This window comes from Arachis hypogaea, chromosome 4 (genome assembly GCF_003086295.3).
Source record: "Arachis hypogaea cultivar Tifrunner chromosome 4, arahy.Tifrunner.gnm2.J5K5, whole genome shotgun sequence".
Lineage (NCBI taxonomy): Eukaryota > Viridiplantae > Streptophyta > Magnoliopsida > Fabales > Fabaceae > Arachis > Arachis hypogaea.
The window spans coordinates 123,267,481-123,294,660 of NC_092039.1; the positions used below are offsets into that span (position 1 = coordinate 123,267,481).

A 27,180-nucleotide genomic window follows, 5' to 3' on the forward strand; every position below is an offset into this window, starting at 1 on the left:
TGTACAGTTAGTATGGTTTTTATTTTAATTTTACCATTACCGTAATTATTACTTCTTTTTCAGATTAAACTAATTAAAGAGCAAGGTTATAGTTCACTAAATATGCTGGCGTCTAATGGTGGCTGGCTACATAAACAAAACTTGTTATTTTATTACACATATATACGTGGCACTTAATCTATACTTGGTTCGTTCACATGAGCACTATATAATATATAGCACATAAACCATATTTTTCAGAATGTTATTGATGAAAGTATTATTAGGAACATGTCAATGAACTTAATGAGATATCCACCCACCTATATCAAAACAAAAAAAGTGACGAGTTTGAATAACACAAGCATCGAGCTAATAGTAGCTATCTACCCCAAATTTCACAAATTATATATTAGCTAACACGTAACCATATATATCAGCAGATATTATTTATTATAATTTTTTTTCTATTTTTCTTAACATTTTGTTGGCTAGTAATAATATTTTACCACTTAATAATAATAATAATAATAATAATAATAATAATAATAAGAGGTCTATTACACATACAAATTTTTTTGACTTACAAGTTTTACAAGTTGCTACACATATGGGCTTTTTAATGCGTTATTCAACCGTTTCCTGTTTTCAAAGCGCTACATTCACCATGTATTATGAACGACTCTCTTCTTTGAAATCGTTTTGAAGATAATGGAATTTCAGAAATACACCCAAACGATTACAGAAATACACCCAAATAGTTACAGGAATTCACCCAAACCATTATAAAAATACACCCAAAAGATTAAAGAAATACACCCAAAGGATTACAAAACTACACCCAAAGGATTTAAGAAATACACCAAAAATTCGTTGAAGTACACTTTATGCATAATTCGGAATTCTTTCTCTTTCTCCTCTTCATCTTCTGTTGCTTCTTCTTCTTCAAAAACGATTTCAGAGCTTGATGTCAAAAAATAATGGAAATCGAGAATAACGAAAAAAGAAAATAGAGAGAAAAGTACGTAAACGAAGAAGAAGAAGAGGAAGACGAGGAAGGAGAACGTGCAGCAAAAAGAAGAAGAAGGAGAAAGAGAAGGCAAGAAATGAAAGAAAAGAAGAAGAAGAAGAGTAAGAGGAAGAAGAACGTGCAGCAAAAAGAAGAAGAAGAAGGAGAAAGAGAAGGTAAGAAACGAAAGAAAAAAAAGAAGAAGAAGACGAAGAGGAAGAAGAACGGTTCAAAGCGCGTTTTGAGCGTTAGTTTTAATTGGATTTGTAAGGCTTACAAGTCTTAATCGCTTGTATGTTAAGAATTTCTCTGATAATAATAAGTTCTCACTGCTACTATACTACTGGTGCCTATATAAATAATGTGGTAAGAGAAGAACAAATAACAGAAGATTTAGAATTCTTTCAATATCTTTTGCCTCAATAAACAAGAATCAATAATGGAAGAAGGCATGCATAAAGATGACAAGATTAGTGCACTCAACAAACCACTTATTATTGTTGAAGAAGAAGAAGATGGGGACATAAGCCAAAATTCTGGTAATGATGAGGAACATGGCAATGGCCATGGACATGGCACCGCGTCTTTCGTCAACACTTGCTTCAATGGGGTCAATGCTTTGTCGGGTATATTATTCATTCTTTCACCCTCTTTTCGTTCTTTGTTCTATCACAATCATCATCATCATTATTATTATTATTTATTGTTATTACTATTATTGGTACCTTACTTTGATCTGGATATTATGTTTATTTTGTTTTGCATAAATTCATGTAGAACTTAGTACTGAGAATCAATGCAATTATTAATCTTCTATTATTCGCTCTTAGTTATAGCTTAGTTATTAAGAACTCTCCTTGGCTTATTGGTCTTAACTTATTTTTATTTAAATAAATATTTAAGGTTTGAATCTTATTTTATATATGTAATAATTTGTCGATAAAAAATATTGTAAAAAACTACAAAAAGTTATTATAAAATTATTGTTAATTGATTCATTTATTTTCGTTGAAATAAATTACAGTTGAAATTTTAAAAACATATATCCTCTATTAAAAAAACACAAATATGCCGTACAAGACAGAATCGTTTTTTGAACTCAAATTTGATTAAAATAGTAAATGACTGCTAGAGGTTTATTTTAAGTAATTGCTACAATATTTAAAAAGTAATGTCTAATTTATTAAAAAAAATTAAAAATTAATATTTAATTTAAAAAATATAAAAATAAATAAGATAAAAATTAAATATTAATTTATAAACATCATAAAATTAGATTTTTATCTTATAATGATTGTTATAGTGTCTAAAAACATGTCTAATTTATTAAAAAATTTAAAAATTAATATTTAATTTAAAAAATATAAAAATAAATCATTTTTAAAAATTTAAAATTTATTGAAAAAATAAATTAAATAAAATTTAAATACCAACGCATAAATATCATAGAATTAATGAGTAAAGATCATTTTTGTCCGTAAAGAGTAAGTTCTATATTTGTCTTTAACGTTTAAATTGTTCTATTTGTATTCCTAACATTTATAAAAGTAATTCAATGTTATCCTGCCATCAATTATACTAACAAATCAGATTGTATTTTTTAATTATTCTCATTTGGATGTATTCATTCTTAATTAGGTCTTAGTTGGATGTGTTTGACTTCAATATTGTATCCACTAATTGTGTTTAATTAGGTTCAATTATGTCCCTAGAAAAATAAATTATGTAAATATTATAGGGATTAATTTCAACTTTTAAACTATTTTTCGAAGTGAATTATCGGTTCTGTGTCAGACATTTGTATTTTAACTTCAAATTTTTTTTTTCAAAACTCAAACTAAAGCTCATAATGTGTGATTGATTGTAGGATAACATCAAATTATTTTTACAAATATTAAAGATATAAATAAAACAATTTAAATATTAGAAATATAAATAAGACTTACTCCAAAAGAATAAAAACGATACCTTACCCAACATAAATTTTCTCTCTTCTTTATTTTTTGTGACATTAATTAATTAAATATAATATATGGTGTGAGGAAGTCTAGAATTTTCAAAGGATATATTGGTCCCTATTGAGTAGAGGATAATGTGTGTGGGTGGCAGTGGTGAATGAAGCCTCATCTCGATCGCATTGCACTTTTTAATTTGTCCTGAAAATTCAACAAGCATCCAGCTAGCTGCAACATTTTTGTGTTTTTTCTTTTGGATCTTTCTCTATGAAGTTTGATAAAAATTCTCTTGTTCATGAATAGTAATGTAGGCCATACACTTTTCTAATTCCCATATGTACTTATTATAGAAAATCATGTGGTCAATAGAGTAATGATTAAGACTTAATTATCATGTGGCAACACTCCATGGACACCACAATGGACCCTACTATTAAATGGTATCACCAAAAGTGAGAGGTGAATTATATAATAAAAATATAAGTTTATAGATTTTTTTTATAAAATAAAAGAAAAATTAAAAAAAAGTAGGACTTATACTTTAAATAATAATAAAATAATAAAAAATAACTATAAAAAAAAATATTTTTTTCTTTATATCATTTCAATCTATTATAGAGTGTCTCAAAATGAGAACTGACCCACACTCCAATACCATATTTTTGGGAATGATTATTATTTTCCACGAGTCACACACTATGAAGTTAGACACTCAGCTTAATTACCGCATATACCATATTTTTATATTTTATAATAAATAATGACTCATCTAAATATGTGTATTTCTTTTACGCTAAGCTTGTGGAATAAATAGAATACAGATATCATAAATGCTGAGGAGTGTTACTATGTGTCAAGTGGAAATAAATCTTTTTAATTTTTTTTAATAATTAAGAGAATACGATGTAATTTTTTATTATTAATTTTATAAATAAAATAAAAATAAATATAAAAAAAGCAATAAAAAGTTAAAAATAAAAAATTATATTTTATATTTTTAATTTTTTTTAATAATAAAAAAATCCATTCCGTATTAAATATGCTGTTTAAACTTTAAAATTTAATAATAGCACATGAATTGGTCAAATAATATATATTATATGATAAAAATTTAAGTATAATTAATTTTATATAAAAATTAATAATTAAAAACAATTAAATAATTTAATTAATTTAATTAAAATTTTATTTAACAAATTTTAATTATTATTTTATCCAAAATTAACTACACCGAAATTTCTATCTTATTATATACTATAGGATTCAATGTAAAATTGGTCCATGAATCCCAGTTTAAACCTTTATTTTATTATTATATAGCATAAAAACAGCAATAGAAATGGCATTATCCGAGTTGGTTCATACTTTTGCTTTCTCCAAACAACACGTCACATGCTTTGACTAATTGAAATTAAAGTTCATGGGTAAATGTACTTTCCAGTCTGTTGATATAAAATATTGAATTAAAAATAGTTTAAATAAATAAAATAATAAATTTAATTTTAATATATTATTAATATAAAATAATTTTATACGTATATTAATTATATAATATTACATCAATAAAAAATTATTTTTTATATTAATTATGTAAATAATTATCTAAAAAATAAATATAATTATATAATTATAAAATATTTTATATTATATACATCAAAACTAAATTTATAAAATAATTTAATTTTTTATTATTTTTGTTTATTATATATATTTTTTAAAGTAATGATTATATTCTGATATATATTTTGTTATAATTGTAATAAATATATTAAAATCAATTATTAAAATATAAAATATATTAATAAATTAAATTTTATATACATTTAGATTCAAATACACACTAACTAATTTTAATGTGTAAATAATATTTTTAATTTTATTGTTACTATCAATAAAATAAATAATAAAAATATTACACGTATTCTGTTGGTATTTCAAACAAAATACCTTCAATATGGATATGTTCAAAAGAACGAAATATGTGTATTAATATTTTTGATAATGAAATAAGACTATACTTGCAGTATCATTTGGTTATGGCAAATTAATATAATTTATTATAATTTAAATGATATTGATTTGTTTTTATTTTTCAATCTAATTCAATTTTATTCAAGGAATTATAATTTGTATTTTATCGATTTAATTTACTTTTTAATCAAATTCAATTCAAATCATTGTGATTTTGATGGGATTGATTTAAAATTTTTATTTTTGGGTGAGGTTTAATTTACATTTTTTTTACTAAAGATAAGCACATTTAAACTCGCAATCTCTTAAGTAAATATGAGGAGATTATGTCATTTGAACTATAACTCGTTAGCCTAATTCACACACCATTAATTGATGTTAACATAAGATTAAAAATTTTAAATTACTATATAGTATAGTAGCAAAAACTAAAATTATATGGCCACGCCATAAACGTTTTCTACGGAAACTAACTTTTGTATGGAGACTTACGAGTGTGTGTTAGTTCCTTGCAGTTTCCTACAAAAAACTATAAAAGAAACGTGTGTGTAACTGTGTATATATAACACTAGCAGCTAGAGGAACATAGTTTCTTAGGTATATCCAGAATCTAGCACCCAAAACCTGTTAGATTTCCAAACTCTGTTCCTTTTTCTGTTGTGTTACAATAATGTCGGAAAAACCGGACAATGATTCATCCTTGAGTGTCCCTTTGCTAACTGAGTTCAATAAGGGAGCCATAGATGAGGAAAAGCTCATAGACCCTCATCACTCTTCCACCAATACAAAGCCTGCTTCTTTCTTTCACACCACCCTTAATGGACTCAATGCTATCTCAGGTTTTCTTCTTTATGATTCTCATCGTATAAGTGTTTGATTTTTGGAGCCCCCATTTTGTAATTACTACATGTTAATTACAATTTACTATGTCCACCATGTGTTTGTGTTTTTGTGTGTGTGTTTTTTCTTTTAATATTAAAAGTCGATTATGTTTGTTGACACTTATATGCTGGCTATTATGTTTAATTTTTCTGGTTGTGTAACATAAATGTCTATTTTTTTCTGTTGGGATAGAAACTTATAAGATGCCATAACGTGTTTTTGTTTGTTTCAGGTGTTGGGATACTCTCAGTTCCATATGCTCTAGCATCTGGAGGGTGGTTAAGCTTAACTCTTCTATTTGCTATTGCGATGGCAGCATTTTATGCAGGTGTGTTGATTAAGAAATGCATGGACAAGAATTCAAACATTAGAACCTACCCTGATATTGGTGAGCTTGCATTTGGTAAAATAGGAAGACTAATCGTGTCGGTGTCAATGTACATGGAACTCTACTTAGTCTCAATAGGGTTCTTGATTCTTGAGGGTGATAACTTGAATGAGCTTTTCCCCAATGTTGAGCTCGAATTGGTGGCTGGTTTAACAATTAGTGGGAAGCAATTCTTTGTGATTTTGGTTGCTCTTATAATCTTGCCTACTGTTTGGTTGGATGATATGAACATGCTCTCTTATGTATCTGCAAGTGGTGTGTTTGCCTCTGCTATTATCATCATTTCGATATCTTGGACTGCGACAATTGGCGGAGTTGGTTTTAGTCACAAGGGAACTCTTCTGAATTTGAGTGGAATCCCCACATCTGTTAGCTTGTATGCATTTTGTTATTGTGCTCACCCTGTCTTCCCTACATTGTACAATTCAATGAGGAACAAACACCAGTTCTCTAATGTGAGTTCTCTGCATCTTTTGAGCTTGTTTTGCATATGATCTGTTTCTTTAGTCCATATGTAAAAAAATTACACTCGTTCATAGAAGGAGTATATAACTCAGACTAGTGTATATCCTCATCATTTCTAACAAGAACACGTAGTAAAGATGAGAGATCCGAAAGGCAAAATATTGTTGATAAAAAGTATACATCATGCAGGACTAGCTAATGTAAATTTTCACGCAAGAGGAGTTGTTTTTGTTTCTCATCAAATTTGGTTTTTTTCTTTACATTGCAGGTTCTATTTGTGTGCTTTTTTTTAACCACAGCTGGTTATGCTTCCATGGCTATAATCGGATACCTCATGTTTGGTCCAAACGTTCAATCACAAGTAACATTGAACCTGCCAATAGACAAATTAAGCTCAAGAGTAGCAATATACACAACATTGGTCAATCCAATATCGAAGTATGCTTTGATGACAACACCTATCACCAATGCTTTGAAAAATTTGCTTCCAAGAAAGTACAAGAATAGATTCACCAAAATTTTGGTCAGCACTATGATGGTAACCAGCACTGTCATTATTGCCTTGACTGTGCCTTTATTTGGGGAACTAATGTCTCTGGTTGGAGCATTTCTAAGTGTCACAGCTTCAATTCTTCTTCCATGCTCATGCTACTTGAAGATTTCAGGAAAATACAGGATTTTGGGGTGTGAAACAATAGCCATAGTGGCTATAATTGTAGCAGCTGTGGTAATTGGAATAGCTGGAACATATACCTCACTCATGGATATTGTGCACCATTTTAATATCTAGTCCTTTATTCCTTTTTTTTTTGTAAAATATATTGGCAGGGACCAAAATCATGGTAAAGTAAGATTTGGTGTAGTTTAGTGGATCAATTTTGTAGGAGATGTCCTAACTTGTAAGGATCATGAGTAAATAGGCGCTAGTACATAAGCTGTTCCATTTTTATGTACCTCTAATCATGAGTGGTAAATTTTACTATGATATTATGATAACATAAATGTTTTTAAGTATTTAGAAAACATTGCATTCTAATCACATGAACTTGATAAAAATTCAAAGAAGCCATGCCATTTTTTTTACTTTCTAGAATCATTCTTCCACAATACTAAGAGAGCATATATATATTTATGCAGAAAGCTATATCAGTTTCCATTTAAGAGAGAGAGAGAGAGAGAGAGAGAGAGAGAGAGAGAGAGAGAGAGAGAGAGAGAGAGAGAGAGAGACAGTTGAAAATATGAGATTGTACTCAAAATGTATGAAAAAAAAATTTGTGCCAACTAACAGGAAACTACCTGTGATTCATCAAATTAACTCAAGCACCCTATAAAATAAACTAACTATATATAACTATGTACACTGTACAATTCTAGTCCTTACTTACAACACAAAGCTATATGATTAAGCTTCAATGAGCTCCCTGATGGGTGTTCTATTTGTCTTGATTGAAGAAATATCAGTGTATTCTGACAAGATTGCTCTGAATTCATCTCCACTAAGAGTTTCCTTCTCAAGAAGCACATCCACCAACTTATCAATTGCATCTCTGTTGTTCCTTATGTGATTCCTTGCAATCTCATATGCTGTCTCTATGATCTGCTTCACTGACTGATCAATGTCCTCAGCTAGTTTCTCTGACATTGAGTTCCTTGCCATCATCCTTAACACAACATCACCACTTTGTGCTGAAGGATCAGTTAATGTCCATGGTCCAATCTCTGACATGCCATACCTTGTTACCATCTGTTTCAAAGGAGAAGCATTTATCAGCAGAATGCATTTTTATACTGTTGCATCATTAGTTGTTAATATAAGAGTTTGATATTGTAATCCAATAAGATGTTTGCATCAATAAGACTTTTATAATGATGGTTGACTCGATTACTTTTGTTGAGATAGCAATACAAGATTGGATGTCTTTATAACACCTGATATGAACCCTTAGGTCTTATTTGGTGTTATATCTATATATAACACCTATTTTTAGATGTTCAAATAACAGAGATCATAAGATTGACTTGTTAGCGTAAGCAATCCAAGTCAAGTAAAGTTTGATTATGTTATCAATAAAAAACTTTTCACATGCCATCTTGTTATCATCCCAAACTCAAGCATTCAAATCCAAAATCCCAAAAAGAAGAGTTACCTGTCTTGCTATTTGGGTGATCTGTTGCAAGTCCCCAGCAGCACCAGTGGTTATCTCAGCTTCACCAAATATAACTTCCTCTGCTGCTCTACCTCCTAAGCCTCCAACTATTCTTGCAAGCAGTTGCTGCTTAGAAATAAGATCTGGATCTTCACCTGGCAAGAACCATGTCAATCCCCGGGCTTGGCCTCTCGGTACTAGAGTCACTTTCTGCACTGGATCATGCCCTGGGGTCAATGTCCTGCAAAATATAAACTCAATTTAAGACTTCAAAGGGATCCAAGTTAAGTGAACAATAGAGTTATAGTAACAATATGAAGCAATTGGCAATTTTCACTATAGCTCTACAACCATAAGCCTATTTTGAACTCGAGCATTTGGAAGTTTCTCTATCAATCTACTATGAACAAGTATTTGATGTACTTACGCGCAAACAGCATGTCCAACTTCATGGTAAGCCACAAGAATTTTGTTCTTGCCATCAGTCATTTTGGTTCCTTCCATGCCTGCCACGATCCTATCGATGGACTCATCGATCTCTTTCATCGTGATCTCTTCTTTTCCCCTGCGACCGGCTAGAATAGCAGCTTCATTCATGAGGTTTGCTAGGTCTGCACCACTGAATCCTGGAGTTCTCATGGCAATGACACTAAGAGAGACATCCTTAGCAAGCTTCTTGTTGTTGCTATGAACTTTCAAGATTTCTTCCCTCCCTCTTATATCAGGATATCCAACACTAACCTATAGACACAATAAAAATAAACATTAATGACGTGTTTTTTGACACGGATTCAACTTCAATTATAGATAGAAATTATTCCATGCTTATGAAACACAAAAGTTTATTACCTGCCTATCAAACCTGCCAGGTCTAAGCAATGCAGAATCAAGAATCTCAGGTCTGTTGGTGGCAGCAATGACAATAACACCAGTGTTTCCGGTGAATCCGTCCATTTCAGTGAGTAATTGATTCAGTGTTTGCTCTCTTTCATCATTCCCTCCACCAATGCCAGTACCTCTCTGCCTCCCTACAGCATCTAACTCATCAATGAACACCAAACACGGCGAATTCGCTTTTGCCTTGTTGAACAAGTCCCTCACCCTTGAAGCACCTACACCAACAAACATCTCAATGAACTCTGAACCTGATAGGGAAAAGAATGGGACACCAGCTTCTCCTGCAATTGCTTTAGCCAGCAATGTCTTCCCTGTCCCTGGTGGCCCTACCAAAAGGACCCCTTTCGGAATCTTCGCTCCCACGGCCGAGAACTTCTCTGGTGTCTTCAAGAACTCCACAATCTCCTGGAAATCTTGCTTGGCTTCATCAACTCCGGCTACATCCTCAAATGTCACTCCTGTGTTTGGTTCCATCTCAAACTTTGCCTTACTTCTGAAGTAAACATGGAATAAAAGTGTATCATGTAGTTATGCTGATCATATCATATTTTAAAAAATTCATATAGTTATGGTGAATATCCTATCATATGCTAAAATTAACGCAGTTATGATGAATATCAAAGTGACATTTATTTTGATGCAGAGTATATCATATGTCATATCTTAAGGTAAAATTCATATAGTTATGGACCTTTTACATATAACTATAAACATCATATCATACACTATAAATCATATATAATATCATATGCTAAAATCCATACCTTCCTAGTCCAAAAGGCAAGTTGGGGCCAGCAGGATTATTTGAAGAACTCCTCAAGAGTAGACTACCAAGCAATATCAAGGGAAATGCAAAGTTTCCCAAGAAATCAAATATTGCAGGCCACCAACTTACATCCATAGGGTGAGCAGCAAAGTCAACATTTTTCTCCTCCAATTTCCTCAGCAACTCCTGAGGCAACCCTGGTAACTGAACCTTGACCCTTTGGATTTTCTCCAATGCTGGATTGTATATCTCAGCAATAGCAACAGTTCCATTCTCAAACAGGTCAACTTTCTTCACAGCACCTTCATCCAAGTACTGCAAGAACTTTGAGTATGTTAACCTAGTTGAGGTTGAAGATTCAGGGCTATCTGGTTCTGCAGCACTTGCTGGTTTGGCAGAAGATAAAGATAGCCCCAGCCATGTTGGAGTTAATCCAATAACAGATGATTGTAACAGCTTCCTCTTGCTGAGTTTGGTTTCTAACAAAGGTTGTGATGGACATGTGTTGTTCTCTTTGTTCTTTTTCCTTTCTTGATGCTTGTATACTAAAGTTGGAGAAACTGAGAGAGATAATAGAGCAGAAGACATTTTCGTCAACACCACAAAATTTGCTTGAATATTCAATAAAAGGGTCTTTCTTATAGTATTGTGTTGCACTCTCTGATTTCCTCAGTGGATTAACCAGTTTGAATAGTTTGATCTGGAGGTCAGTGGTAATAAATAAAGTTTGTTTTAAAAAGAGAGAAAATGGGAAGGTTCTAGCAGTTTCAACATGGAATTTTCATTTGAGTTGGAGGATTTCGTGTTATATTTGTCTTGTTTTTCATTCAGGAAGGGTCTTCTATGTTCTGTTCTTTGGCCCTTTTGTTTTCCTTTGCATGCTTAGAACAAAGATGCTAAAAAGTGCAAAAAAAGAGTGTGACTGTAGAAGATATATTGTGGCACATAAAACATAATCTCAAGTCACAGCCACACACTTGGAAGAAGTTGAAGTGGTAACAGTGGATTGTTTAGACTGCATCAAATGTCGCCACCTTATTACATGTTTCTATTTTTAAGTTTGACTTATAGAATATGCTCAAAATCAATCAGTATTTGAATATGGATGTGACTGGGGCTTTTCTAGAGGAATATTTATGTCAATAAAAAAAATATTGGAATGTTGCTATATTAGTTTATTCTCCCAATTTATGCCTTTAATGAAATTTCCTTGAAAAAAAAGACAACAAAATTTCAGCCTCTGCATTATAACTTTAATTTTTCATGGTGTTTTTTCTTGATTAATCTATGGATAATTGAATATAGAATTGTGAATTAGCTTAGAAGTTCATATCCAAAAGACCAAGACTTAAGAAAATCAATATACTTAAATAAAATAAAGTAAAGTTGCCATTAAAAATTAAATGAAATAATAAACAAAGCACCAAGAAGGCAAGAAGTTAATATGAAAATTATTAACCTAACTTTAAAGCATAATTGAGAACATCTTATTTTTTTTGTATTTACAGAAGGCATTATGACATGTGAAAAGACGAAAAATCAATAAATCACGTAAAACAGAAATTAATACAAGTGTTTGGCTTGAAAAAGAACTATAAAAGTTATCAACTTATCATCTCAGATCCTTTTGTTCTTACATAATAAATTCAAAGCATTGATCTTTTCATCATATCTTATGACTAATGAGCTAGCTATACATTGTGCCTGCACCCACCACTTAGCTTGAGTATAGAGTAAGGTATTGCGTTGTAGGAAATTTTGATTAAATTCTGGATAAGTATTAATTACTGGAACTAGGTCTGAAATATCATCCACAAAAACAAATCTAAAAATGAAGGGAAGACTATGAATGACAAATTTTCAAGGGATTACACTAAAAAAATTGAAATTCTTTGTGAAATGAAACAAATATTTTGCAATAAGAACAGATCAATATTTCTAAGTTAAACTGATATTGGAAACTGTGTCAACATTTATAGAGTGATAACAAAGATACATAAAAGATGTGTGGGCAGCATCCTAAAAATAATATATACAAATGAATGGTGAAAATGTTGACTTACAAAATTGTCAACAATTCGTCAAGAGCAATTTCCAACACTAGTTAACTATTAACTATCAACCATCTTCAAGTGCATGTTCAATCCATCAAGCAAATGATAAACATGCATCAAGTCTTGGCTAGAATCATAACCTGCATAGAATTTAAACATGGAACCCCCTAAATCAACACAACTCTCTCCAGCCATCTTCTTCATACCTCCATCTCTCATGTCTCTCCTAACTTTTGCCGCTTTCTCCCACATCCCTGATTCAGCATACATGTTAGCAACAATAACCAAATTCCCTCCCCTCCTTGGCTCCATCTGAAGCAGCCTCTTCCTCACTTTATCCCCTATCCCTGCATGGTCCTGAGCATCATGAACATTGCACGCGCTAAGCAACGTGCGCCACACAATCGGGTCAGGCTCAATAGGCATCCTCTGTATAAAGTCGTAAGCTTCTTTAAGAAGGCCGGCACGACCTAAAACATCAACCATTGCTCCAAAATGTACCATCATGGGCTTGATCCCATGGACATATTCCATTTCGCGAAGGTACTTGTAACCCTCATTCACCATCCCAGCATGGCTGCAAGCACATAGAACCCCAAGATAGGTCACATAATTGGGGCATATGCTATGATTTTCACACATTTCAGCAAACAATGCAAGCGCTTCCTCTGCAAACCCATGTTGGGCTAATCCCAAAATCATTGCACTCCATGTCCACACATTCCTCTCCTCCATTCTCTCAAAAACAAGCCTAGCACAACCCAGATTCCCTGATTTTGCATACATATCAACAAGAGCAGTGCCTAACTGACAACTCAAAACCATTCCTCTCAAAATCAATTGGGAATGCACCCATCTTCCAAGGCTCAAGTAACCCAACTCAGCACAAGCAGAAAGCATCAGCACCATAGTAGTATGATCTGGCTCAAACCCGCAACCTCGCATCCTAAAAAAGTACCGAATCCCATCTCCCAACCAATGATTCTCAACACAAGCAGTCATAATTGAGTTCCAAGACACAACAGTTCTGTTCGGCATTTCCTCAAACACCTTCCTTGCATCCTTAACCTTTTTACAGAACCCATATAAGTTAACCATGTTATTCCCAACGTACACATCAGAATCAAGACCAAACTTGATAACATCAGCATGCAGCTGTTTTCCCTCAGAAAGCGCAGAAGCCATAGCACAACACTTGAACAGAAAAGGATAAGTGAGTTTATTGGGCTTCACACCCAATTTTCGGAATGTGCGGAATACCCAGATGGATTGAAGCGGAGAATCAGTAGCTGCGTATGCTCTGATGAGGATGTTCCATGAAATGGGTGATGAGGTGGTGGGGGAATGAAAAAGAATGGTTTTTGCGTGGGTGAGGTTGGCGAAGGAGGAGAGGGAAGATAAGTAGATGAGTTGGGAGAGGACATAAGGGTCTTGGAAGAGGCCATTGATGTGGGTTTGAGCTTGGATTTGGTGGAGTTGGGTGATGGAAGAACAGAGTGAGAGAAGAGTGAGGCATTGTTGCTTTGTAGAGAGGGAAAGTGGAAGCGGCACACGCATTTCACCAAACATTACAAGAAAATTAAAATGCTGGCTACTTTCATGGATCTTTTTGTGAAATAAATTTTTAAAAAATATTTATTTTCAAAAACACTTTATTTAAACTTTAACTTTTTAGATAGTTTATGCACATCCAACGAACTCCAAGTGGAGTTTCCAAAATAAAAACATGGTTGCGAACTTCAAGTGGAGTTTCCAAGTTGTTGGAAACTGGATATTAAAACCACAATTTCATTCTCCTCTTTAGTTTTCATTTTGGCATTTTTCCTTTACAATGTCAAAAATCTATTGTTATCCATTCATTATGATGGTGAAATAGTGTATGATAAAAAAGGTTCTATCGTTTTTAAGTCTGGACAATCAATAATTACTTACATAACATCAAAAGTCAACAGTCTAACAGTATTGAAGAATTTGATATTGCATTCCATTGGACAGCAATACATAAAAAGAGTAAAAAAAATTACTACAGATATCTAACCGAAGTATATGACAATTTGTTTTATAAAAGGTACGTTACACTTGTCTTTGCCCTATTGTTATTATGTTTATTAGCCACGGTTTTAAGAAATATTTCTTTTGTTTTGAAATAAGTATCAGTTACGTGACGACAAAGACGTACGTCTTAAAAAGTAGTGGCATGACCAATGAACAAATGTTTATTTGTTGGAATTATTCGTGTTTTTCGTTGAGTTGGGTGGACGAGGATCATCTGCGGATACTGTTGATAATAGTATGTTAAGTGGAGCTGTTAGACGAAATATTAGAAGGACGATGGTCGATCTAAATATGCCACTTGAAGGTAGTCAATAGGGCTCAATCATTGAACTTGGTAATGCTGACATGATGGAAGATGATGTTGAAAGTCATGAGGGTTCTGCTATCAGGGATCCGATGATGGATTCGTATGAAGTTTACCCCGATGACGGAGACGATGCTGATGATGAACCAACTGAAATTCTTGAGGATGGTGACGAGGAAGAAGAGATTAACTATTTTGGTGACACACAAATTGCTCTAATGCAACCTATCATTTCTCGACCATATGACTGGCCGGATCATTTCTCCAGGTTGAATATCGATGTAATGACTTCGGATTGGTTGTTTATCCATGGAGGCCCCGAAAAGGATTCAAGTAATGAGTTCGAAATTGGACAACTATTTGATAACAAGGAAGAAATCATGTTGGTAGTTAAGAGGTACAGCATCAGAAGGGCTGTGGAGTATAAAACACTAAAGAGTGACCAATTGAGGTATGATGTACAGTGTATCCAGTTCGGGTCCAGTTGCTCTTGGAACATACGCATAGCATATCGCCGAAAACAAGAAAAATGGGAGGTTAGGAGATACAATGGTCCTCATACTTACATGAAAACATCCATGGGTCAAGACCATCGTAGGTTGGATTCAAAGGTGATTGCTCAACACATATTTACAATGGTCAAAGCAGATCCAACAATCAGCATCAGAATTTTACAAGGAGGTGTGGAGAATCACTTCGGTTACAAGACGTCCTTAGGGGTGGCAATGGGTAGGGTAGGGTAGGGTTTGGATCCAACTCTAACCCTACCCGCAGGTTGAGATTTTTATATAAACTAAACCCTATCCTATCCGCAGGTTGAGAATTTTCTAACCCTAACCCTACCCGCTTTTAACCCGCGGGTACCCGACCCTACCCACGGGTTATAAAAAAGATACAATTTTATTATATAACTTGATGATAATTTAAAATATAACTGATTTTTATGTAAAAAAATATTGAATTATCAATTAATGATCTTCTTTTAGTGGTTAAGGATATTTTACATTTAGTAAGAGATCTTTGATTCAACATCCACTTAAAACATATTTTTATATAAGTATATAACATATACATATATATAGAGTGCGGGTTGGTCGAGTAGGGTTGTGGCTCAACCCGCACCCTACCCGACCGGGTGGGATCGGGTTGCGTACATGCGGGTAGGGTACATATTGCCACCCCTAGGCGTCCTACATAAAGGTTTGGCTTGCAAAGCAGAGAGTCATTATTAGAATATATGCCGATTGGGAGGAGTCATACAATGAGTTTATTCTTTGGTTATTCGCTATGCGGATGTACTTGTCCGGTAAGATTCATTTCATTATCGTTAGTTATGTATAAAGTCACTATCTACATGTGCTAACTATTAATGGATTTTTAGGTGCTTAAGTGCAACTTGTGACATAGCCTTGGCTTGGTTCAGCGTACGCATGTAATGTCTAAGCATGTGCTCGCCTCTGACGTTATTTGGATGGTACTCAACCTACCTAGAATACCGCGAATGATTACACATTATTTCTCAATTTTATTAACTAATTAAAAAAAGTAAAAAATCGAATAATACCTTTCAACTAGCAGAAATCAACAAGTATCAAATCCATCTGCTGTAACAGTAGAATATAGTGATAGGGCCAGGAGAGCAGCAAACTAACGCAACCACCCAGATTGCACTGACTATGCTCCATGGCACAATATAATCTGGCGGTACAGCCATGCTAACACAGCCGAGCTCTATGATAACCTGCCACATCTGTCAAGGTCCTCTAGCAGGGGGAGCCACCTGATGTATACCCAAGAGTCAGATTCATATGGGAATAAGATATCCCCGATCACCTGCATGATATACCCTCTCGTGTATCACAACAGACGTTCCTCAGTGGTGTCCTGCTCCAGCTCTCCGCAGATGGTATTGTGAAACCATGTGAGTTTGACAGTTCACTTGGTTTGTAACTGTTTATCCTCTGGGTCAGGAACAATACTTAGTAGTTGCTGGCAGAAGTCTTCAATGGACCGTTCATCATGGTGTTGCTCCCACCCACCGATGCAACCACTAACAGGATCACCATTGATCCTGAGTCCCAACTGGTAGGCCACGTCCTGCAAGGTGATAGTAATCTCCTGCATGACAAATGAAACGTGTGGGACTCAGGTCTCTACCTCTCTATCAACGCTGACGTCAATGGCAAATCGTGCTCGAACTCCACCATATACGCCACATGCTCAAATCCGGCTCGCCTGAGATATGGCAAATCTGTTTAGGCGGGCGTCTCATCGAATTTCGTCTGGTATGCAAGATTTGAGGTGCCTACCAAACCAAAAAAAAAGTTAAAAAAAAGATGGTCAACACATAAAAGTATACCACTCGATCATGTTCGCCGGCAATGTACTCAGTCTGATCCAATGTGTAAAATGTATGCTCGTATCCCAATAACTACTGCTCTATCTAACTACAGTCTAGTAAAATAAAATAACATAAATTGAACTCAGTTTCTTTTACATTAACTAAATTTTTAAAAGAGATATTTAAACTAATTAATTGTCTACTTTACATCTTAATCAGTTTATAAACTTACTAATTAAAATATGAACTAACTACATAAGATCGTCAACTAACTCTATAAATATACTATTAAATAATTAACTGATAACTTAATTTTATTAATTATGTATCATTCTAATCTAATCTAATTACATATTAAACTAATTTTATAAACATACTAACTCACAACTTAAACTAACTATTCCGACCAAACTAATTAACAATTAACTAATAACTTACTCTAATTAATATGTTATAAACAGTAAACAGTAACTATACTTGAAAATAATAACATAAAAAATCTAACTAATATGTTATATACTCTAACTAGCATGTAAACAGTAAACAGTGACTTTAACTAACATGTTATATACTAACTTAAAACAGACGATATAATGGATAACGAACTTCACGGACGTCGAAAGATAAAAAATCTTGTAGAGAAAATTATGAATATCACAAGCGAAGGAGGAAGAAAATAGATTTAGAAGCAAGATTTGGAAGGAAGAAAGCGACAAACTGAATTGGTCCCACGGTTTATATAGTACGACGAACTCAACTTAAAGCTTGCCGGATGTGCAACGAACTTGCCCTAAATCTAAAATTTATTTCTATGTATTATTTTTGTTTCCAACGTTTTCGTCCTATTTAAGTCCCTAACGTTTCAAAATCGTCTCAATTTTGTCCTGCCATCAATTCTGTTAACGGATTCCTAACGATAGGACAATATCGAATCAATTCTGAAATGTTACAGATTTAAATAGAACGATTGAAACGTTAGAAAAACTTTAGAATTTACCCCAAATGTTAGAGATAAAAACGATACTTTACTCAAAGTTTAAATAACGTGTTTTTGAAAATAAATATAATTTTTAATTTATTTAAAAAAGAATCCCTACTTTTATGGTAAAAAATTGTTACGAAGTTTGATATGTTTCACCGAAAAAAAAACTCAATTTTTTCAATTTGATATGTTTGATATGTATATAATAGGGGTGTAGATGGATCGGGCCACATCGGGTTTGGCTTAATCCAGACCCGACCCAAAATATAAACCGGACCTAATTTTTATATCCTAATTCGATCCTAAATTCGATAAAACCTACGCACATTCGGACAGGGTAAAAATTGGGTAAAGACCGGGTCTTTAACATGTAAAAATCACCTAATCTCCAACTATTATTTCATAATTTACATAGTAAAATCCACTTAAAAAATATAACAAGAACTAACCCTTCTCTAAAATTAAAACATAACCATAATCAATACTAATATTATCTAATAACACCAAATATTTAAATCAATACAAATAACACAATATTATGCATTAGTCTAAAGTCTTATGCATTTTAAAAAATAAAACATTAACTTATAATCTTATAATAACTAATAACACAAAATATTAAGATTTACAATATTTAAATTCCACATAAGAATAGTCATTATCTATCACTAATAACACAAAATATTAATTGTGTATGATGACCAGGCCACCGAGTCGAGTTCGGGTGACATGAGCTATGTCTCAGACCCGACCCAAAATAATAACCGGATCTATTTTTGAGACCCTTACCCGAGTTTAGACCCAATAAAATTACACTAAATTAATTCCTAAAGTGTTTAAAATTAGACCAAATTTTCATATGGACCATATACACCCTAGTTTATAATTGCATGAAATATGTTGATTTCGTAAGCTCGTTAATGCAGTTTAGTTTCACTTTTTTAACCCCATACCCCATTGCGAAATGATATCAACTGCGAGTATTTGCAACTTCTCCAACTTTTGTATATATTTGGAGGTAATTATATTTTTATGGTAGAAGTTTATATGCAAATAATTTTAAGTAAATTATTAGTTTAAAATTTTTATATGATAATTTAATTAAAATATATCAAATTATTTAACAGTTTATTATTATCAACTTTATATTAAAGACATCTGTATTTTAAGTTTCAATCTATTTTTATTTATTTAAATATAAATACTCATTGGCATCAAACTTCTTTTATTTTTGCCCTCGATCATATAGGATATTGGGCTAGCAACTTGACAAAACCGACCAAGTCCATACTAAATACTTTCCCAAACCAATACGTAATCTAAAAGATTGTTGGGCTTGTACTAGCCTATCTAGTGAATGAATTATTGAATTAAGAGCTAAGACCATTGCAGCGGAGGCCTAGACTAAGTAGTAATTATATTGGCTCTTAAACAAGCTGCATCAAATTCGAATTTCTACTGAGACTCGGATGATGTTTGATAAAACCTCAAAGTGTGGGTAAGATAATGTGTAATCCAAAGAGTAAATACTCAATTTGGTCTTTGTCTATTTTTACGAAAGACAAAACGATTTTTATAAAAAAAAAGGGACATTTTGATCTTCAACTTTTTTATTTTAGGATAATACGATCACTCTGTTAAAAAAATTATTTAAATAATAATAAAAATTAGTTTTGTGAGGATTTTATTTGTATTTTGTGGGAATTTTAAATCTTTACAAAATTATTTTAAATAATATAGCTAATTACTACCACTACTACCACTACCTTCTTCATCTTTATTATTATGGCTCCTACTTCTATTATTTTTATTGATTTATCATTATCATTATCTTCTCTACCGTCATCATCACTAATACCAATATTATCAACATTAAAGTTTTCTTTTTTATTTCTTATTCGATGTTATTTTTTTCTTTTAAAAAGTATTTGTACTATAATTACTATTTTTTTGTGACATCATTTTTATTGATAGTTTTTCTTCACTTAACTACCATTAGTGAGGAAATTTTTCAAAAACAAACTTATTAATAGTTTGTGGAGGTTTAAAATCCCCACAAAATACAAACAAAACTCCCACAAAACTAATTTTTATTATTATTTAAATAATTTTTTTAACAGATGGATCATATTGTTCCAAAATAAAAAAGTTGAGGATCGGAATGTCCCTTTTTTTGGACAAAAATTACTTTGTCATTCATAAAAATAGACAAAGACCGAGTTGGTGTTTACTCTCATCCAAAATATTAAAAGCATTCCTATGTCTTTATTAAGTATGCCATTCATATAATCTAAAAACTAAAAATAAATAAAATAATAAGTATATTTTATATTATTATTATTATTACTTGAACTAATCAATTAATTATCCATAATTTATATATAATTATATGATTATTGAAGAATGTCTTTTTAGTCAAATAGACTAAAAAAATATATGTTATATTTTGTAAGAAAATAGAGCGTAAAATAAAAAATGTGATTTAGACATCTCACAAGAGAAGAAAATGTCATTTTCTCTTCTACTTATAAATATAATATTTTTTTTTTAAAACAAAGGTTGATATAAAAACGACAAGAAGTAACACTAACACACACATGTACAATGCAAATTAAACACATACACTTAGATATAATATGTAATATTTTATTGGTTGAGCTAAGGTTGAAGAATCAGATAGAAGCAACTAGCAGGTAGCATCATCATTGATTTATAGATACTCTCAGCACCGCATATATTGTTGTACCCCAACTTGTCTAAGAATCTCAACCCTTTACGACTCTTTCAGTTCCCATTTTACGTAACCACATATATGGCTTTAGTTCACTAACGAGGGTAGTGAAACCCACGAAGTGTGTGCTTCAAAGTTTTCCAAAAAAAGCCGGGTTAGTTAGATACATATACGGAGATATTTAAGCAGCAAACATTATTTTATTTAGTTTAATTTGTGCCCATATGGCCATATATCACACGTTAACTATAGCACTTAGCCGCATGAACCATTCAAAATAAAAACGCTTACAACTTTTTTTTAAGATATTTTTACATAATTAAAATTTAATATATATAATTAATTAAACTATGTTTTTTTATTAAAATTAGATTAAATAAATTGATTTGATCAAAAAATTAATAAATTATATTTTACATTAATCTAAATTAATATTTTTTTATAAAAATAACTATAATATTCTTATTATAAAAAATGACTAAAATATTATTATTATTATTATTATTATTATTATTATTATTATTATTTCGAGAATCCTAAATTTTAACCATTCTCTTTTTTCTGTGTCGTTATAATTTAACATTTTAAAATTTTTTTATAGTAGTTTTAATTTTAACAAAATATGATATAAATAAGACATGTTAATATTAAAATAATAAAAAATATTTATATAATAAATTTAAAAATAAATAATATATTAGCAAAAAAAAATTAATTTTTTAAAAAATAATAGAAAAACGGTTGAACAGTTAGTATATATAATTGGAATATTTTAATTATTTTCTATAATAAGGTTAGTGTAGTTATTTTTTGTAAAAAAAGAATATTAATTTAAAACGGTTCAATGTTTAATTTACTGATTTTTCTGTCAAATTAATTTGTCTGATTTAATTTTGACAAAAATAATACAGTTTAATTGATTATATGTATTGAGTTTTAATTAATAAAAGATATCTTTAAAAAAATATTTTAAACATCTTTATCTGAGTGATTATTTTTTTTTAATAAACAAGTTCACAGCATATAAAAAAAGAGTTGGTATTTAAATTGGTTAATGAAAGTTATATTTACGTTTTAATCTAACTCTCAAAGTTTTAATTTATTTAATGTGATTTTTAATTTGATATTTATGACTTACATTCATTTCTAACACTATTTTTATTACAGAATGGTTAACGATATATTAAGAGTGGTATACTGGACTCTTTAATAATGATCTGAAGTGACAATTAAAATTTTTTATGTTAATTTGCTCTCTAAGAAGCCGTTAAACTTTTAAATAAAATTAGAATTAGAGTTTTAAAGACTTTGTAGGAAAAAAAATGAGATAAAAAAAATTTAATTATTACAAAAACTAAGTTAATAATTTTGCGATAAAAATTAAATCAAGAGACCAATGTGAATCACAAATATTAAGTTAAAATATTAAACTGAATAAATTGAAATTTTAAAAATTAAATTGAAGCGCAAATATAATTTTAAAACTAACTAATCTTAATATTTACACAATAAAAAAATATAGTAATAATAAATCAATATTGTTATAATTAAATAACAAACACTTAATCTTAGTTTGGTAAAGTTTTTACTTTTCAAAAGTAGTTTATAAAAATTAATTTTTAAAAGATAATTTTTTAAAAGTGGTAGCATTTATGTTTGGTAAATTAAATCAAAAATAGTTTTTAATAAACACAAACAACATGAATTGCATTTGGTAAAATAGCTTTTAAAAATTAAAAATACTATAATAGACATAAATATAAGTATTAAATTTAAAAATAAGTTTGGTATGATGAGTAGACTCCTTTTGGTAAGCTTTGCAACCTTGTTCCTTATGTACATATTTCTGAATCAGATTTCATGGTGGCTGACTTGTGGAAAGGGGTGTCTTGAGAGGTTGATAGTCTTACCACGCCTATTCCGCATGAGATTAAGCAGTTTATTTGTGGTCTGGAATATCCTAGTTCGACTGAGTTAGAGCCACAGTGGGAGTGGTGGCCTGCAGCAACAAAAAAGTATAGTGCAAGGGAGGGTTACAGATGGTTATTAAAGAAAACATCAAATTAGAATGCCAATAGTAATTTGAACTGGTTGTGGAATACAAACATTTCAGAGAAGTTCAAATTTACTATGTGGCTTGGCTTACATGATGCTCTACCAACTGAGACCTTTCGATTCAAGCGGCATTTAGCTTCTTCGGATATGTGTAAGAGATGTAACAAGGCGCAAGAGACTATGGAGCATTGCCTTAGCTAGAGACTGTGAACCATCAAAGGCAATTTGGTATATGTTGGATCCTAGTATCCTAGACTCGACGGCTGGTACTGCTCTTGAAGAGTGGTTTCGGAAGGCCTTGGCTAACAATGATCCGTCCTTTGGTGCAGGGCTTTAGTGGGTATGTAGACATATGTGCAATGATATATTCAATACTGATAACCCTTGGACAGACCACAAGGTTGTTGCCTTGGCCAGAATTACCGCCAAGGACTTATAGGTTTACAGAAATCGAAACAATGCCTTTAGGTTTCTCCGAAATTGCCTATCTTGGAAACCACCGGTAGGCAATAATTTTAAAGTTAATTGTGATGCAAGCTTGTATATGGATTCAAATTTAGCAGGATTTGGATGTATTATTAGAGATTCTAAGGTAGATTGGATCTCGGGCTGCTCTGGAAACATTTCTCCTTGGTCTATTATCAGATGTGAATTATTTGCTGTTTGGAGGGGCTAGTTTTAACTTAGGATTGCGGTTTGATGGATATTATATGTGAAACGGATTGCCTTGACAATCTGCCCATCATGCATGAGCTTACAAGTGGGTATTCATCTGAAGTAACAGATTTGGTTCACAAGATTCAGGAGCTTTTATCTCGTCCTTGGCTTGTTCACGTTGAATGGGTGTCCCGAGAAGCAAATAGAGCTGCAGATTGGATGGCTAAATATGGTGCCAAGAGTAATTTTCTAATCATGTTATTTGATCTGAGCCTTGTGTTGATCTCCAACAAATCATCTGCTCGGATTTAGGATAGTTTTTGCTTTGTTTCTTTTCTTGTTTAGACACCAAAAAAAAATTTAAAAATGAGTTAATATATAAGGTTATATTAGACTTTTAAATTTTGAAAAGTACAAGCCAACTTTAAAAAGCTCTATCTTAAATGTTTTTAAAAATACTTTAATCTTTTAAAAGCTACAAACACAAATACATAATTTTTTTATTTATCAAATACAAAATAAAAAATTTAAATTTTAAAAAGTATAATTATACAAACACCTCCTTACAAAATTTTACCAAATCAAATCTTATAATCAGGTGTGCTTATCCATGCTGATAGTGAAATTAATCATTATTCCACAAAATCGGCTTGAAGCTTCTTCGTTCATGGTCATGGAATGTAAATCTTTGGCAAATCTTTTTGACAATAAATGTAAAAGTCAATGGGGGACTACTGCTTTTCACGTCACATATTAGCTTGTTGTATGTGATGTATATAATTATATACCAATTTAAACTAAAAGTCACAAAACAAAATTTTATATTAGAGATATAATCATTTATACTATTTTTTATTAATTTAAATATAAAAAAATAGTATTATAATATATTATTAAATTTTTATGTTTGAAAAATTTAAAATTTGATTTTTAAAAATATAACCATTTATATTTATTAATTTAAACTTTTAGAATGAAAAAATAAGACAACATTTGGTTTATGTATTTTTTAAGATAGAGACATAAAGACATAGATATTAAAGACATGAATACAAATTATTAGTGTCTGTGTACTTTGTTTGGTAAATATTGAACAAGACACAGTAAAATTAAAAAAGTTTATATTATCTTTATAAAACAAAAAAACAAAACAAAAAAATCAGCCACCATTGCTACTAATATCTCCACCACTATAGATTCATCATCACACACAATTCACCACAAAATAATCAACAAAAATTTTACAAGAATCAACAAGAATTTTTATTTTTCAACAGAAAAATAAAAAGGGAGGAGAAGGTAATGAAGAGCAAACTGTGAAAAGAGAAGAATCAAGGTAGAGGAAGAGGCGGCAATGAAAAACTCGAAAAGAAAAAGGGAGAGGCGGTCGTGGACATCGTGAAGAGGGAGGAGAGGCGACAGTCGCAAATCTAGACGAAGAATGAGACGTAGTGGCAACGACAGATCTGAACGAAGGAGGAGACGAGTGGCGGCGCGCAGATCTGGACGGAGGAGGCGACACAGCGGCAGCGCTCGGATCTAAATGAAGTAGAAGACGCGGCGGCGGCATGCGAATCTGGGCAAAGGGGGAGACGCGACGGATGCAGCAGACGAAGAGATGCAACGCTGACGGCGAATCTGGACGACGGGATGTGGCGGCGGAAGGAGGGAGGAGGTAGGAAGGAGAACGGTCACGGTGGATGGAGAAGGAGAAAGATAAAAAAGAATTAATTAGGATTAAGAAATTAATAAGGGGTAAATGAGTAAAAAATTGTGTTTAATTGATTGTGTCTCTGTGTCTCAATATTTTGAAAGTACACTTGAATACATGTATTTTGTGTATACTTGTATACTAATATGTCCATAAAAAATTTGTGTCTCAACAAACAAATATAAGACATGTTCTAGTGTGTCTATATCTCTGTGTATGTGTTTTTAAAACCAAACGCTACCTAATATTATAACATTTTGATACTTATAAATTGTTAAAGCATTAAGAGGAATTTTTAATGTCTACTACTATTTATTTTTCTATTGAAAATACTACTTAGCTTTTTAATAATATATAAAAAAATCTTGCTTGATGCATTCAAGCTCCAACCCTAAACTTACATGCAAAGATTAATTAGAAGAAATAAAGCTTCAAAGCAAATAACAAAATGAAAGAATATAATGAAGCTGGCAGCAGATTAATGAAATCTCAATGAATGTAGCGAACTTGAGTCACTCATTACTATAAACAAACATTAAGTTACCCTAGTGGACAACACCGTGCATGGAAAGCAACGTAATAAGGATCGCATTAATATAAACAATAACAAATCAAATCAGGTTACTGTATCAAAGTTATTATTGCCTAACTTTATGACTACAATCGAGTTTCACACTTATACGACTCTTTCCTTATCTGAAATATACAAGATCGAGAATGTTTTAGAGAAAATAAAATCATTTTAAATTAATCTAGAGTGATCTTATTTTATATTTATTAATTATTTTTAAAATAAATACATAATATTAGATACAATAAATATATAATTTTAAATTGTTATCTTCTTAGGATTACTCATATAACATATTATTCTATATTAGATGTGTATTTAATATGAAATCAGTTAATAATTAGTTAATAGGTATGAATTTTGTCATAATTTTTTTTTATTTTAAATTAATAAAAAAAACACATAAATATATTATTTTTAATTAATTCTCAATCAAATGTTATATTTTTTTATTTGTTTAAATTCGTTTACATATATAGATTTTTTTTATTTAATTTGTCTTATATTTAAATTGTTTCTTTTAGAGTTCAACCAGAATTGAACTCTAGATTTTTTAATTATAGAAACTATTCTGATATATTATATCATGATAATATTTTTTCTAAAAATTTAAATTAATAAAAAGAGACATATGTGAATAATTTATCTCTAACAAATTCTAAATGATCAATTTTTAAATTTTTCGAAATATTGATTATTAATTTTTTTTTTTTAGTAAAAACCGATTTGTTTGACCTTATTCCCTGCTAGCTAGCATGCATTAACAATAATCCATCTTATTTATAAGATTTTATTTTATCATTCTAATTCTACTTACTGGCGGACTGGCCTAGCTTGTCATCCCACGTATGGAAATTAAACAAATCAAAACCAATCAAACTTATTGAAAATCTTTTAAAATGATTTAGAGTCAAATCTAGCCGGCAAAAATGATAAGCAGATAAGAAGATATACGAAATCTATTTGATAAGCAAGACAAGTGCACACCAATATATATATAAGACGTGATTGAACTGAATAGGTGGCTTTGCTTTTCATGCATATAGTGTGAATTAGCCAACTTGGACTTAAAGTATGTATTTTAACCTAACATATATTTGGAAGTTTCCTAGTGAAAAGGACTAATTAATAAATGCATGTTGTGCATGACCCAAATGAACCTTAGTCTTAGCTTTAATTTGACCTTAAACAGATTAAAGACATTGATGATTTCATCCTTCTCCTCGTATATGTCTCCTAAAGCCATATGTTGAGAGATTT

General features: G+C 31.3%; 3 protein-coding genes across 5 annotated transcripts; 1 reads left to right on the plus strand and 2 right to left on the minus strand.

Moving 5' to 3' along the window:
* The first annotated feature begins 658 nt into the window (after window positions 1-658).
* Window positions 659-7,672, plus strand: LOC112797791 (amino acid transporter AVT1I). 2 transcript variants are annotated; one of them, XM_072236195.1, is made up of 3 exons: window positions 659-1,614; window positions 6,029-6,639; window positions 6,918-7,672. In XM_072236195.1, exons 1-3 carry the CDS (start codon window positions 1,428-1,430, stop codon window positions 7,437-7,439), a joined length of 1,320 nt encoding a protein of 439 aa, XP_072092296.1. In that variant the 5' UTR covers window positions 659-1,427; the 3' UTR covers window positions 7,440-7,672. The 2 variants fall into 2 exon arrangements, with proteins under 2 accessions (XP_072092296.1, XP_025696665.1); XM_025840880.2 differs by lacking the exon at window positions 659-1,614 and adding an exon at window positions 5,358-5,753.
* Window positions 7,673-7,879: 207 nt separating this feature from the next.
* Window positions 7,880-11,379, minus strand: LOC112797789 (ATP-dependent zinc metalloprotease FTSH 6, chloroplastic). 2 transcript variants are annotated; one of them, XM_025840877.3, is made up of 5 exons: window positions 10,458-11,379; window positions 9,646-10,186; window positions 9,224-9,537; window positions 8,797-9,037; window positions 7,880-8,393 (listed from the first exon to the last, which is right to left on the minus strand). In XM_025840877.3, exons 1-5 carry the CDS (start codon window positions 11,045-11,047, stop codon window positions 8,052-8,054), a joined length of 2,028 nt encoding a protein of 675 aa, XP_025696662.1. In that variant the 5' UTR covers window positions 11,048-11,379; the 3' UTR covers window positions 7,880-8,051. The 2 variants fall into 2 exon arrangements, with proteins under 2 accessions (XP_025696662.1, XP_025696663.1); XM_025840878.3 differs by having other exon boundaries at window positions 9,646-10,183; window positions 10,458-11,366.
* Window positions 11,380-12,413: 1,034 nt separating this feature from the next.
* LOC112797790 (pentatricopeptide repeat-containing protein At2g36730-like) lies at window positions 12,414-14,254 on the minus strand. The gene has a single exon (XM_025840879.3). The coding sequence runs from the start codon at window positions 14,080-14,082 to the stop codon at window positions 12,571-12,573; it is 1,512 nt and encodes a 503-aa protein (XP_025696664.1). The 5' UTR covers window positions 14,083-14,254; the 3' UTR covers window positions 12,414-12,570.
* Between the last annotated feature and the right edge of the window lie 12,926 nt (window positions 14,255-27,180).

Coding starts and splice junctions, on each gene's coding strand:
- LOC112797790 (XM_025840879.3), bottom strand. CDS start 14,082: ATGTTTGGTGAAATGCGTGTGCCGCTTCCACTTTCCCTCTCTACAAAG.
- LOC112797791 (XM_072236195.1), top strand. CDS start 1,428: ATGGAAGAAGGCATGCATAAAGATGACAAGATTAGTGCACTCAACAAA. Junction 1,615..6,028: donor TGGGGTCAATGCTTTGTCGG/GTATATTATTCA, acceptor TGTTTGTTTCAG/GTGTTGGGATACTCTCAGTT. Junction 6,640..6,917: donor ACAAACACCAGTTCTCTAAT/GTGAGTTCTCTG, acceptor TTTACATTGCAG/GTTCTATTTGTGTGCTTTTT.
- LOC112797789 (XM_025840877.3), bottom strand. CDS start 11,047: ATGTCTTCTGCTCTATTATCTCTCTCAGTTTCTCCAACTTTAGTATAC. Junction 9,538..9,645: donor CTGGCAGGTTTGATAGGCAG/GTAATAAACTTT, acceptor TTGTGTCTATAG/GTTAGTGTTGGATATCCTGA. Junction 8,394..8,796: donor TCACCCAAATAGCAAGACAG/GTAACTCTTCTT, acceptor CCTTTGAAACAG/ATGGTAACAAGGTATGGCAT.